The following is a 15,179-nucleotide window of genomic DNA, read 5'->3' as shown; positions in this document are numbered from 1 at the left end:
TAACTGAAAAAAAAGCACTTTTTCCCAATAGTTAAGATGTGGTAATTTACAATTAAGAATTTTCTTCCTTCTCATCACCCCCACAACTTTGGACTGTGCTGATAGAGAATCTCAAAAAGAGAAGGATACCCAAAGTGAAGTGAATTGTATTTAGTAAATTAAACACCGAATATCAAGATACTGACTATGTAGTGACGCAGGCTTTTCCTTTCATGTTCTTTAAATGCTCTGTAGAAAGATCCTATGTATTTATCAAATCTCTCACAGTGCTTTCCCAAGAATTCCCTAACATCTTCAATATTTTTAAGAGAATAGGAATTTGATGAAGTTGTAGATTCAGCTGAAATGAGAGCCAACAGTTAGCACAAGTTTAATACATATGCATAATAAAGTACTGTGTCTGTAGACATACAGCTAAATTATGTGCAATGCAGCATTAATTCAGACTATACACTTAATTGAAGATGTTACTTTTAATGAAAAGAATTCAATGCATTTAAATAATCACTTTTAAAATAGGCTCTCTTGCAGAGAGATAAAATGCATGGGATTCCTCTCTTGCATGGGATAAAATGCTTTTATCCCAAGCATTTCTTCGGAACAGCCAAAACCCTGATTTTGCATGCTACTCTATTCAGTCATAGTTTATTGTCACAACCACAACCTGAAACACACAGGCTGGAAAGGGGAGTAAGAAAAGCAAGCCACAGACTGAACTGGAATGCCCGTTCAGGGCAGTCAGCATGCTGTAAAAATCACATCCYGGATTTTTATATAACCTCTTCTTTACTTAGGCAAGCTCTTCCCTAGAGAAGAGCTAAGTTACTCTGTGTAAGCTTTATTAAACAAAATCTATCTTCCCTCTGAGTAAGACAGTTGTATCACGTGCTTAGAATTCATGTAGCTTCTCCAAAAACATTCTCTGGGCAAACCTTTCATATGCAATCTAGGAAGGCCAACTAACAACAGGCTCAGATCTCACTGATCTCAAGTTACTTCAAAATTACAAATTACCTCACTCCTGAAAGATTGCTATACAACTACAAGTAACTGGGGGAGAGCACATCAAAAGAATTTTTTTCAGATCTGGATTAATATTTAAGCCTACATGCATTCCAGCTATTTTGTTTCAAGCTTCCCTGTCATCGTTTGTTACTAACAGAGATTCTTATCAATTTAGAAAGACTAGACGGTTTTTATGTTAGGAGAAAGCATGTGTTTTAAGAATCTTCAATCTTCTAATCAGTAAACAGAGGTTACTTGTTACATAAAATCAGCAAGGAAATCTAGTTGCAGTCACAGCTTTAACAGCAGCCTTGGAAATAGTGCTAAGTTAAACTTAAAATAACAATGAGACAGACTACCACCAGAAGGGCTGCTGCTTAATTATGCTATACTACTTCTAACCACTGAAAATGATTGTATAAGAGAATTTATCTCAATTCAGTTTTTGTGCATTCCACCTTGCATCTCAAGACAGACATTATGTTTAAAAGACTACATCCTAATTTTAAGGAGTAAGCACTAAACTTAGATGCATTGACCTAACAATCAAATTGGATCAAGTATTCTGTGGATGATTTCTAGGGCTTATACCAGGTCATAAACCCTACAAAACTAAGTTTGGCTGGCAACAACCTAGTATCTCTCTCCATCAGCACACCAGCAACTGCACCAGCACATTAATAAGTGCTGAGAGCTTTCAACCAATACAGTGTTTTTCAGAATGAAAGTATTAAATCTCAAAGACATTAATTTGTTCACTTTTCAAACAAGACCAACTGGTCACATTTCAATACATACCTGAGCTTTCTGTTTTTTCCAATGGGTGGGCTATACACAATATACTAAAGCTTTCTTCTTTTTCATTGTAAAAGGTTTCCTCAAAAAGAACGGGTACTGAGAGATTATAATTAAAACCAGTTCCTAAAATGACAATGCTTCCTTGTATAAAGATCTCCTGAAACAAAAAAGAAAGTGGAAAACTCCTCCAAACAGAGTTACTCTTTGACATTGCATAATTACATTTCTGAGGAAAGAATCTTGCAAGACAAGAAAGCTCCAGATGCAAAGACTCCACATTCTGGGCTGTGTGGCTCTGAAGCAGAGAYTCCTTCAGTCTCCAATGACTAGCTAAATCATGCTTATACTTGCTTTCATCACAAGTCCACTCCTGGAGGAGGTATTAGATATTCTCCAAAGTGTTAAAGTAAATACTTGCAGATTTTAAGGCACTTTCAAAAGAGGCAAAGAATTGAGAAAATGTATACAACTGAGGCCTAAATTCTGGCTTCAGAAAGAGGCCATATATCTTGCTTACATTTCTTAAGCTCAATCTTATCCTCTCAAACAATTCCTGTGAGTACATCCACAGYAGGAGTATCTAGATAACAGACTACAAACCAAGCTCTGTCTCCACTGCAAAATAACAAGGAAAGAAGTTTTGATCCAAGACCTATGCAATGCTAGCACTGGTTATCATGGCTTGGTGCCACATTACAGTCAGTTTCTACTGGACTTACTGAACTGAATTTCTGTATCAGGCTTCAGATGCCATTTGACACCATCCTAATTTTGTCTTAAGGCTTCGTGAACTTGCATCTGTATACAAAACATGTATGCTGCTATTTGCCTGAAATGAGACATTGGATTCTTAACTGAAATAAAGCTCATTCTATCACAAATCGTTAAGTTCTAACAGCCATAAATGAGGATTATTATTTGGTTTATGTATTCAAATCAAGCATGTCGTAACAGAAAAACATCCTTAATCTTTACAAAGCTGCTTCAGCAAAGAAGCAAACTGAAATCAAAGAGGCAGTGATACAATCTGAATAGTGCATATATTCTCATCTACATGTCAAAATACAGCTCTTCCTAGAAAGCAGTATATCCATAAGAACTTTGGCTTAGATTGGGCAACATAATATTTTGCCAGGTATTTCTAAATCCAAGTTACTTCCTGTAGTCATTAGCTCACACTGTCATCAACTGCAGTGATTCATTTAGTGGAGTGTCCAAGCTACATTCAGATATCAAAACAGAAATACCTTTCCATTTAAGGTCTGAAAATTTTCTTCTAATGGTCTTAGAACATAAGATTCAAACTGGCAAGTAGAGAGACTGTTGCTTGAAAGACTTCCTTTGCAGGGAACTAATACCTACAGAAAAAAGTTAAACACACAGTTACAGAAAAATTAAGAAAAATGTAGTGACACCAGTCAGACCCAGACTGCTTTTACCCTTACGCTTCAAGAGCAAGCGATTGATYTTTTTTTTAATGGAAAGGGGAGACCATTGCTAGACATGCAGTTCAATAATCACCCTAGAAGTTTCATTGTGTCTTCACTCTTCAAGAAGAGTGATGTAGCTGAAGCAGGCATTATGAAGAGAAGCAGTATCTTTTAAGTTAGTTAGCACTAGCCACCTGAATGAGTTATATTAGGTAGCCAGTAACATTAGTCAGAGTATATTTTAAAATTAAAATTAAAAAATTAAAATCTATCTGAAGGAAAAACAAATCTAGAAACAAAGCCAGAAAGTACAAATCAAATCTGTAAGAAACTATCTTGAAGCTACTGTTCACTAACAAATTAACAGTTTGAGATGAATTCTTAATTAATAAGCAGCATATTATATTTTAATATCTGTACACACTATGTTAGCCTGATTTTCAACCTGAACAACCTCACAAGTACTAAATTACTCAAGAATATTCCTGCAGAGTCAAAACCAAACTATATTGATAAACAGAACAGAGCAAAAGGTTAATAAAGTTTTTTTTAAAAAAAGTTTTGCTACATCATCTCAAACTTTAGCATTATAGCTAATCAAATGTATATGTTAAAGTGCATTAACATACACTTTTAGTCACACCTTAACACATAGACTGAATTCAGTCTATATATTAAAGTGACCAGAATAAATAGCACTATGTAGCAATCAGTAACGTCATCATCAGAATTTTACTGAAGCCAAGCTCAAATTTATTTTAACAATCCTATTTCATCTAATCTTGGAATTTTTAAGCCAAGTATTCTCCACTGGGACTACACTGTTTCAAAAACTTCAGTGCTATGAATCGGTACCTTCTAGTTATAAGAAAATATTATGCAATTACGAAAAAAATTACAAAGGAAGCAAGAGGTGTCTTAAAAACAAAACACCCCCCACACATTTAACTATTTCTACTCAAGAGCTAAGAACCTTCTTCAGAAATGTCAAAATGACCTACAATTCAGACACTTATTCTGGAAGCATGAAAAGTAATGACATTATCAGCACCAGAATCACAAATATACACAGATCAGACTCATTTCTGAAGGTTAATAAAAGTACATAAAAGTTCTACAAATGTTAAAGCAAAATCTTGCTTTCACAAGTGCTCATTCATTCATTATTCAGGTTATTACCTATCCCTCTGACCCTATAAAACCACTTAAGAAAACTGAGTATATAGGTATTTAAAGTATGCTTGTTATTCCACATGAATGCTGGGACAGTCATACCCTAATAAAACTTGTCAACCTTATATAATGAGTCTGCAGTATAGTTAATACAGGGAAGTAACAATATTAGAGATACAATAACTAAGTCTTAAAAAAAACAGGACTGTTGAACAGATTTCAGCAGTTCTGCTGATCACATCACCTTAAGTAATATGCAATTCAAAGAGCTTTCTCCAATTTAATAGTCAGTTTCATAATCAGATAGTGATCTGCTTCAAGTTTAAGTCTCCACACACTTTGTTTTGGACGAAGACTGAATGTAGAATACTCAAATTAGAAATATTAAAGTACTATAGTTCTTATTCCAACAGCCTGGTTTAATGGCTTTGTTTTGCTATGCTGTCAGAAAGGAGAAAGAATCTGTTCATCAAGGTGTAGAGGCCAATTCCATTTTAAATTACAAAGAAGTGCAAGAATATATAACTTCAGTTAATAGTAAAAAGAAAAAAAAAAACTCCTAGAAAGGAGGAATCACTTTGACCCTTTACCACCTTACAATACATCAGAAGGTCCATATTTGTAGATAATGAACAACTTCAAGCTAAGCAGAGTAACTTTYAGATTAAGTTTTGTGGGGGCTTGTACTAATCTTCACATGAGTTTTTAGCAGGTACGTGATTTAGATATGTATTGTTTCTGTTTAATAAGCAGTGTTTAAATATATTTATACTTACAATACCATGAAATTCTGCAACTTTGCTGCAGAGATCAGGACGCCGTTTCTGAATGGCCAAATAAAAAGGATTCTTCAAGAGATCTTCATCATACATAGCCATATGGACTTCAGATACTCCAAAGAGATTTTCTAAGATACATATAGAGAATGATTAATATATCACAAATGACATCTGTGAAGGCACAGAATTTGGAAATACACAGAGAGCAATTCGTTTCCTCTTGCTTAAAAAGAAAAACCAGTTCTAGATTTTGATGTGAGATGCCAATGGCATGCTTAACTAACAAGAACATAAAAATTGTTCATAAAAATAGAAAAAATAGTTTTAATAGTAAGACATTTTCTGTTACATAAACTCATTATGTCTCCTTAACTGTTCCCAGTGCTATCATCTAACAACGCATGATACGTTAGGGGAAAAGATTTTTACATTACTATCACTTTGATGCACAAGTAACTTGCATTGCTAAGGTCTAAACCAAGCCAAGAGACATGAATTGACAGCTCCTCTACAGCAGATTCCACTTCATCACAAGACACTGATGTTTTTGCAGCAAGTTCATGCAAGTCATAAAACTTGCCTGTGTAAGTATTACTGACTCACACACATCAAAGACACCCAGAGAGTGTAACATGAACCCTTGTGTAAGGCAATCCTCAACTTTCCAGGGAAAGTTTCAGGGAAGAGGCACAACAAGCATATCTGAATATTTAAGTCTTAATTAAAAGGACACCATGAAATTCATAGTTTATGGTCATCTGTACTCCCACAGAAACAGGTTAAGTGATCTGAAATCAGGCTAGGTTCTGGAACACTTCTGCTAAGTATCACTACTGGGACTACTTTTGTGGACAGAAGTRTTTCAGCTGTAAGACAGATGCATAACACAAAAAAATCCGTGAATAAAACGGTGACTGAAAAAAGCTCCAACATGTAGACTGCAGATCACTAGCTGTGTCACAAGGACGAGATGATCTCTAGAGGCACTAAACTCTGCTTCCTACCTCAATTCCAGTTCTCAATAAAGAATACGGCACATGCTCTAGACACACAATAGGCCCCTTCTGGAGCAACGCCAGAATTATTTTATTCAGGAGAATGGAAAGTAAAAGGCTTACAAGCACTGAAGAAGTCTGCCCTGTGTCTTCCCCTCCCACCCAGCTCCATTTTGGAATCAAATTTGCACAATTTCCTCACATAATTTCAGCTATATGCCCTAGGAGAAGGTGAGGGCAGTAACAGAACTTTAATATGAACACAATGACTTTGCCCCAATTAGTATTCCCTTGTGCTTTTTTCAAAAAAATGGTTAACATTTWACACATTACATGTTCAGCGTGAACTTCTAATGCTTATTCCACACTACCTGTAATATCTTACTACCTAATGCTGTACTGGTAGCAGAAACATGTCCTTCTCCGCACAGGAGAGACTGAAAACATTGTATGGCGGTTTAATAGAGTGGAAAAAAAGTACACCCAACTCCCAGAGATTTCTAGATAGTACTTCAGTTTCAGCAATGCTGTTAACTGATCTACAGTGTTAGCTGATCTGCAGTCTGGTACCTCCTTATAATTATGTGCAAGGAGATCTCCCCTAGAAAGCTAAATACAAACATGATCCATTGAAGTTGCAGGCAATTTCCAACACAATTTCCAACACCAGTTACTTAAACATGGACCTGAGCTTGAATCACTGAAGTTTAGCAGATAACTGACACAAGCAGAGTTTACCTGTGAAGTTTCAGATAAAATGATTCAGTCATTTTTAAAAATAAGATAACATTATAAGATTAAGAGCTTCTACGAAAGAATATTAATTTACCAATTTCAACACTTCAGACTTTGAAGTACATAGCTGAAGTTTATTTATGTAAAGGAGAAAATAAAAAGTTGCTTGATGACATCTTTGCAAGAGTAATCAAGTTCAGAAATTACAAAAGAATTCAAATTCAGTAAACTAGAGCTTTGCATAAGATCCGTCCTATCACATCTATGTAAACATAGTATTACCACTGGCAATTCCACAAGTGAGGACTGCTATAAACACCTCCAGAGAGGCAGTTGCAATAAAAGTTCAAGATGTGGGCTTCCTCAGCCTGTGTCTGGGGTGGTGGGGAGCAATACAATCCAGTGGAGGGTCTGCTATAAAGATATCTAATCATATATCCACAGAATAGAGCTAAGCCAGACTCAATAAGCAGCACTAGCTAGCTATATAAACCTGTTCGCTGAACAACTGGCTAAGCAGCAAATCCAAATCAGATCTTGGCCACAGATCACGGTCCAAACAAGAATCAGAAACATTATTTTAAGTCAAATGCCATTCAGGGCTGTACAAACACATGTGTAACCTGCAAAATGCTCAACTATGGCAAGACTTGCTTTAGAGTCCCATGTCCTGTTTCAGGTGCTGTACTTCAGGGAAAAATGGAACTGACTGAGGAAGAACGTAAGCGAGAAAGGCAAGAAAGGCTAAGCAACAGGATCTAAGAGAATATGACAAGTAGATGTTATTTAAGCTGAAGAAACTGCATGAAACAGATGGGGTAGGTTTTCCTGAACATGTATCAAGCTCCTTTCAGAGAAAAGAATTTTGTCCATAAGAAACAGACCTCAGTTTAAGTTAAGACAACTCAGATTACAGACCAGGAACTCATTTCCAAACAGAAGATAAACGTGTTTTAGATTGCTTGGCAAAGTATCAAGTCTCTGATGTAAATCTTTAAGAACCTGTTAGACAAACCACTACTAGAAGTGATATGGATATAGTGAGGCCAGGAGGCTGGATTAGACGATCTTTCAAGACATCTTCCAGATCAAGGTTTTATTGATGAAGTTGGCTCACTGAGGTATCCTCATCTTCCTTTATATTTGGTGAATTTAATGGTCAGGATCTGGTCAAGTAGCCAAKGACACTATGATCCTCCCCGTGAGACAGCACCCTGGACAGTGGTAGAGAATGTACTTGGATACCATACAGTACGTGGGGGAAAAAAAAGAGCACACTGACACTGGAAGGCAACCAAGCATTAGTGATTCCAGAGGCAAAACTGCAGTGTGCGAGTGAGTGCTTCCAACTGTCATGTCTATATTGCRACTTTTTCAGCCTATTTAATCTTTACATTCGAAGTCATGTTCTCACAGCAGGAAAGAGAGGAAAAAAGGGAAATACCATGAATTTTATCTAAAAATCTTTATCTCATACTATCAAGAGACTGACTTCTGTCTAAAAAGGCAAGTTAGGAACAAAATTTTATGTAGTGCTTGGAAAAAAACAGGTGAAGAGATGTACTGAAGGTGAAAAAACTCCCACAAAAGCCTACAGCTTACGAAGCTTGCTACCTTTATTTATGGTTGTTATTTTATTTACGATGTGGCTTTTAAGTTACTGCCTGCACCCCTAAAAAATACAAGAGACTAAAGCACTTCAAAAGCGACTTCTTTTGTCACAAGAAGAGTTGAAAGTGATATTTTTCACTTCCCAGTTCATGAGACCACACACCACAAATAACTCATTTCGGATCATTTAGCAGCAGCCTTGCAGATTCATTTACCACAGACAAAGCTACCGATTGCACTGAATCATGTTTGACAGGTCCAGCAAAAAGTCACATGACAAGAAACAGCATCTGAACATAGAACCCTCACATTTTAGCTACTATAATGTACCAACTTGCTGTAATCCCAATAAGGAAAGCGTTAGTTCACAAGAGTGCTTATCACTCACCTTGAGCAGGAGCTGACTGTGAAGACTGAACTACTAGCTGAACACATGTAGCAGAGCACGTGTTCCTGCACAGCAGGAAATAACCACCATTAGCCAAATGAGTACTATCTTGAGAATCACTGTTCTGAATTTCCYTCTCTTTTCTCTCACATTTTCTTCCTGCACCTGCTCAACTCACAGTCAGTGCTACATTGGTAGATGGCCACCATATTTGATTAAAATGTGGGTATGCAGTAGGAGAGCAAAATGTTTAAGTTAACTGAAACAGTTACATTCACTATGTTTACTTGGATATCCTTCACCTATCCACAGCATTCTCCGTGGAGAGAAATAGAAATTGGGAGGTATAAGCCATATACAATTTAAGTAATTACAAAAACAACTAAGTCCTCTATACTGTGCTTAAACAGGTTAAGTTACAGAATCAAAATAGTACACAAGTTTCCCAAACTTTGGCTCAGGCATTTTTAAGATTAAATCAATTTCTTTCTACCTCAAAAGTTAAGTGCATCTGAAAATACTTCCTAATGCATTGCTGTAGTCCTAGAAATGCATTAGAATACTCCATTGAGAATTTGTTGGCAGAACACAACATCCAGCATGAATTCAATTTAACTGGGGGTGGGGTGAAGGAGACTTATTCCTCTATCTTCCTGTTAGACAGCTTTAGATTTACTTACATTAAGGAAGGAGGAAAAAGCACAAAGCTATATGTGCATTACCAGAACTGTTTATGCTTAACAGAAAAACCATTAAAAATTGTCACAAACCTTATTCACTAGGACCTTTATTAAATTCTATCATGCTGAGCTGTAAAGCAAAACACATGAGTACTAATCTCATAAAAGGTTTAAATATATAACCATCACTTAAGTGTATGGCTTCATGCCTACAAACACATATAAATAGCTCAGAAATTGCTGGAAGAATAGAACACAGCTGATCAGAGGATCAAATAAGCATTGTTAGTGTTTAAAAAAAAAGCATGATCACAACTTAAAAAAACAGCTGAATCCTTTCTAGTTTAACAGTGGAACAATAGCTTTTAATGATACATTCAGCAGAAGAGATAGCTAAAGTGAAAAAATCATATCATTGAATCTAATCATGTCACTGTTTTCTCTAGAAGACTAGAAAAATCTCATGACTTTTAGTATGGAATACTGTGAGTGGGGCCTCACTGTGAAAGTTTGGAAACTGGAGTTTTCCTTTAACACAGAGCCTTTTTACAGACCTGTCCGGTTTTCAGTTTCTTTTGACATGCATTTTGAAATAAAAAGATAAGCACACATAAAAGTACAGATTAGAAGATGTCACTGCACAGTTACTTGAAAAATGTGGACATGATGCAAGCATCAAGCTGAACAACTATTTACTTATTTCTTAAGCACGGTATCTTCCGAATGTTCTGYTACACCACAATTAAAACCCTCACAAGGCACATCACAGAGAAAAATCTCTCTTAACAAAATTAAGGACTTTGAATATAAAACAGTATTTGAATATAACACTGAACAGAGTAAGATTCAGTGTTTTTACTAACACATCTTAATAATACTTCTGCAGAGCAATGACAGTAAGGTAGATACCGACACTGGTAGAAAATGATTGGCCTAATACAGTAATTTGACACTTTCTGTAAGAGAGCAAGGAAGTTAAGAAGTTACCACTAGGATGCTAATTATCAAGCATAGTTGTGTTCTTGTAGAGAGGACACATCTACAAAGAAACAGAATGGTTCCCAGTCATGCCAAATTCTTCAAAATCCTCAACACCACATCCACTAGCACGCYATTCAAGAAACACAACTCCACTGAATTTTATTTGCATGGTAGTATCGTGAAGTTTCACTCCTCCTTATCCTCCCATACTAACTCTGATCTTAACTCATACACTCTACAGCAGTAACAACTAAGCTAACAATAGCTAAGAGAACACCACTTTGTGAAGGCTCAAAAGAATGAGAAAAAGCAGAACAGAATTATGGATAAAGCATTATCCATAACTGTAAGATATTTCGTTCAGAGAAGCAGCCAGATATACATTTTTGACATACAAAGCTTGCATGGGTATTTATCGCATCAAACAAGAGGGAGTAATTACTCTCCAGTTCTAAAGGGCTTGAATCCCTTCTGCAGAGATACTTTTTTCTCTTTAAAAACACCTCTTATTAGCAGGAATGGCTGAAAGCTAAGCATATCTTAAAGTGATTTTGTGAACAAGAGACAGGAATTTCAGTGCAATTTAACTAGTCTCTGTACAAATGAAAAAGCTAGTTAATACTGTTTTATCCAGACTATTATTCCTCATATTTACACTACTTCAGGGTAAAGGTTACAATCTCGACTTGAGTCCTTAAGTCAGCATTCAACTAAAAAAAGAAAAAAAGGAACTTCTTTCTCAGTCTTTCAGTACACAAGAAACTCTCTCCTCTAAGGGACAGGTGCTCAGCATCTTACAGAATGTAGCTCTAAGGCATATTCCACTGCACTCTGCTTAACAGGAAGGAATAAAGGAGACAATTTATATCTATCCCTTTTAGGCTCAGCTGCAGCTTATATTGCTTTCTATTAAAATGAAGTATGTCAGAATTTCTAACAGCTCTGAGGTCTCAGACTCTGAAGTGGCAAAATTGCATCAGTCAGCTCAAGGCTTCCTAGCAGCCTGGGAAAAACTAACTTCTCAATTCAAGAATTTCAATCTGGCTGCAACAGAATGTATTTTGGAAAGGAGGGAGCAGGAGAATTTCAGGAAGATACACACTGATTTTTTCCAACACACACTTACACACACATTTTTTTTTCCAGTGAAAAGTTAGAGCTGACACTGATCTCCTGGATCTTTTCTGGTCCATCTCTGCTTTCCCCAACCCTACTTCTCTTTTCAGGCGTACAGGCTCTCCCACCACCCAAACAGGCCTCCCAGAGACACTACAGCACCCAGCAGCAACAGCAGAGCACTGTGGAAACTGGAGTTACATCAATTCTCAGGTAGGTTTTGATTATGAATCCCATTTTGTAAATTCTCAACAAGCAATTATTCTTATAAAGAAATAAGAACATTCATCTTTATTTGAATAACGCATTTCCTCTTACTTGTCTTGGAGCTGAGGCCAAAGAACATACAGGCCTGACTCTTAACAATCACCTAGTTTTCTTCTCTGCAGAGAATCAGCATTTTAATGGGGAGCTCATCACTCAACAGATGAGCTTACTACTTTTATCCAGCCACCTCTACTGACTTGCAGACAAATTTTCTAGTCAGTAGCCACATATAGCAACAAACAACATTCTTCTCGAGAGAATGAAGATCACATTTCTAAATCTGAATTCTCTCTCTTTTTTTAATATTGAAAAGCCGTTATCCCCCACCAATACTATTGCTGCATGGAGGTATCAGATAGGAGACCCTAAGCCATACACAAGCAAGCAGCAGAACAGACAGCACAGGAATGCCAAGCACCGAACCAAGTAAACAGTTAAAAGGAACACATTTAGAGGAAAAAATATTAACCACGGAAGGTAGAAAGTTCTCAAAATAGCTTTTCAAATAAGAAAGCTTCCTCCACATATTAGCAAGCTGCCCTTGTATAAGGCCATCTCCTTGGGCTTGCAGAGGTGTCAGGGAAGGTACCTGAAGGTGCAGCTGACAGGGCAGATCCTTTATCAGCAGTCAGGACGTGCACAGGTCGGGGCAGGGGGAGAGGAAAAATCAACACAAACTACAGGGTTGAAACACAAGAATAAAGGATGTTTTATTTAAGCCAATTATTTTGATCCTTTAGTTACTGAGGCAAGACAGTACCAGAATTCCCCAGCCTACGCACTGGTGCTGCAGTGGGTCTGAACACTGCACAGCTGGAGATGTGTATCTGAGTAAAGCTTCTTGACTACGGAGTGACAGAACACCACTGCTCACAGCAGATTAATAATATCTGATATAGCAGATATAATGTTGATACCAATTCAGCGCAAGACTAAAGTGCAAGACATTTGAAGCCAGAAATTATGAGCTTTCTTGATTACCTGAGTTCAGATTGCTCTGATATCAGACAACTGGATAGAAATATAATACATTCCTTGTTTATTACTTACATTGATTTTTGTGCATCTCAATATGAAAACTGGCTACCCTCCTGGCTAGCACTTCATTCTAAAAGCTTAAACATCAGATTAAAATATCTGCTTATGAAAAACATGTAGAGTTACACCAGTTCCCTCAGCAGGCGGAGGAGGAAGGTGAGAAACAACTTAATGGGTAAACTGTTCTAACAAGTGAAGTAAATGATTTTAACCACTGCTGGTCTTTTGATACTCCATAATGCGCTACACACAAAGCAGATTTGCATTTACTTAAAATTCTACTCAAGTCTACTGAAATGAGATAGAGGATTTAAACAASTTCAAGCATGTTCAAGAAGCATCACACGGTACTTTACAAACATTTTTAAAGGTACCAGTATAGGAAGAATATGCTCTTAATGTCTGTTTTAAATRAGCCTTTCCATAGAAACAGGAAATGCATTTCTCCTCTTACCCATTACACTGCTTCCTCATTCACTTCTAAGGATTTTTAGACTTCATCCTAATACTTTTCCCRGAACAAGGTGACTTCAGCTAGTCAGCATCTTGCTTGAAATTATTATCAAGATTTTGATTTTCAGAACGGCACGCCTATCTGACAAGCTACAACTGAGTAGTTTTAAGAATATCCTCAATCTGCCTGAACTGGATAACTGTATACAACCTAACTTAATTTAGAACTAATCTAACGAACAGTCCCTTTCTTCCCACGTGGTACATCTGAAGATGCACTTACGCATTATCTGATACAGATTATAAATACTGCCCTCTTCAGGCTTAGGTCACATGTTGCTAACACAGTAAGGCCCACCCTTTGCTTTCTAGTTTTAGAGAAGCATAGTTTCAAAATTGTGATATGCTGCAAAGAATAGTAACTTCAGTGATGTGCAGCAGACTTTAAATGCAGCTACTATATATAAAATGCATAATTTAGTTAGCAATAAGCTTAACTCTCAAGCCACATAAGACTCCAGATTCAAACCAAGTGTAATCCTTTTTCCACCTGACAATGATTAAGCAATTACAAGACCCTGCTTACAAGAAGATCAAAATCATCCCTTGCTTCTTCATTCCTACTAGGAAAACATGCATTATCGATTCACTTCTCCTAGACTAACACAACATACAAACTGGTAGAGAGCTCAGTTTTCTCTGTAATAACTTGCCAACCTACTAAAGTTATAAAGCATCTTCTTCCACGAGTATCAAACTCGCAACAGAAGCTGCCTGTGACTTACTAGGGCCAAAGCAAAGCCAGAGCAAAAGAAAGTCACAGATAGATGACTGAACTTCCAAGCCACCAAGATCCAGAAGAAGAAACGTTGCTTAGCTCCCTCAAGGTGGGCTGAGCAACAGAGAGCTGCTTTGTCAGAAGCCTGCTCCTCAGGGTATCCTACCTTGCTCACAGCTCACCTTTCACTACCCTGGCAGCATGTTAAAGGAAAGGGTTACTCTTCCCCATCCTAAGTATCCACATCTTCTTCAAGTTACTGCAGCATCAGGAAGCCATTTAGTTACCCATGGAGATATATGGGAAGGCATATGTTACAATAATTAAGTTTTCCAGAAGTTGTCTTTGCTAAAGATACACCATGTGCTACAAAGACAACCCAGCTTAGTCTGCTATGTAGTACTCAAAGTTACCAATCTTGTCTGTTTTTCCAGAATACTCCTGCACTCTAGGTTACACACACAAAATACATATTTAGAGTATTCTAGTGTTCAGTGCTGGCCATCATAACAGTACTCCAACATAAGGGAAGTCTGCAAAGTATGATTTTGGCTAGTGGGCGACTCTAGTGTTTTCTGCACCCGCATGTACTCGAATCGAGCTAACTGCAGACCACTAACTGCTATCCCCCACTGCAGACCAGCTCTTCCCACTGGCCTTCTTACACAACCCGAGCGGAGGTAAAGGAAACGCAAGGCTCTCCCCAAGCGAGCGGCTGAAGTACCGTAGCGCCTTGGCTCGGCCGCGGCGCCACGACGCCTGGCAGGAAGCGGAGAGCATTGACTTCGCATAAACAACGTCGGCAGCGGGGTGAGCTGAAGTTCAGCGGCGTGATCAATGTTTCTGTCGCTTTACAGCGCTACAGCGGCGGCGCGGGGAGGCAGCTGGGACGGGGCGAGCGGGACCCGCCTGCGCGGCCGGGCGCGCCCGCGGCGCCGCACGAACTTCCTCC

General features: G+C 37.7%; 1 protein-coding gene across 8 annotated transcripts in view; it reads right to left on the bottom strand.

The window, feature by feature from the left end:
- Positions 1-15,164, bottom strand: part of ANKRD27 (ankyrin repeat domain 27) — a 47,731-nt gene extending 32,567 nt beyond the window's left edge. For all 8 annotated transcript variants that reach the window (XM_085303772.1, XM_085303770.1, XM_085303771.1 and 5 more), the window contains exons 1-5: positions 14,952-15,164; positions 5,183-5,313; positions 3,051-3,161; positions 1,804-1,960; positions 186-340 (exon numbers count right to left, since the gene is read on the bottom strand). In XM_085303772.1, the coding sequence (XP_085159898.1) occupies positions 186-340; positions 1,804-1,960; positions 3,051-3,161; positions 5,183-5,313; positions 14,952-15,018 (621 nt within the window). In that variant the 5' untranslated portion in view covers positions 15,019-15,164. The remainder of the gene's footprint in view (positions 1-185; positions 341-1,803; positions 1,961-3,050; positions 3,162-5,182; positions 5,314-14,951) is intronic.
- Positions 15,165-15,179: the final 15 nt, after the last annotated feature.

Source organism: Rhea americana, unplaced genomic scaffold (genome assembly GCF_003343005.1).
Source record: "Rhea americana isolate MKP2758 unplaced genomic scaffold, rheAme1 scaffold_20, whole genome shotgun sequence".
NCBI lineage: Eukaryota > Metazoa > Chordata > Aves > Rheiformes > Rheidae > Rhea > Rhea americana.
The sequence above is the reverse complement of the archived record's forward strand: the minus strand, read 5'-3'. Positions and strand labels throughout refer to the sequence as shown.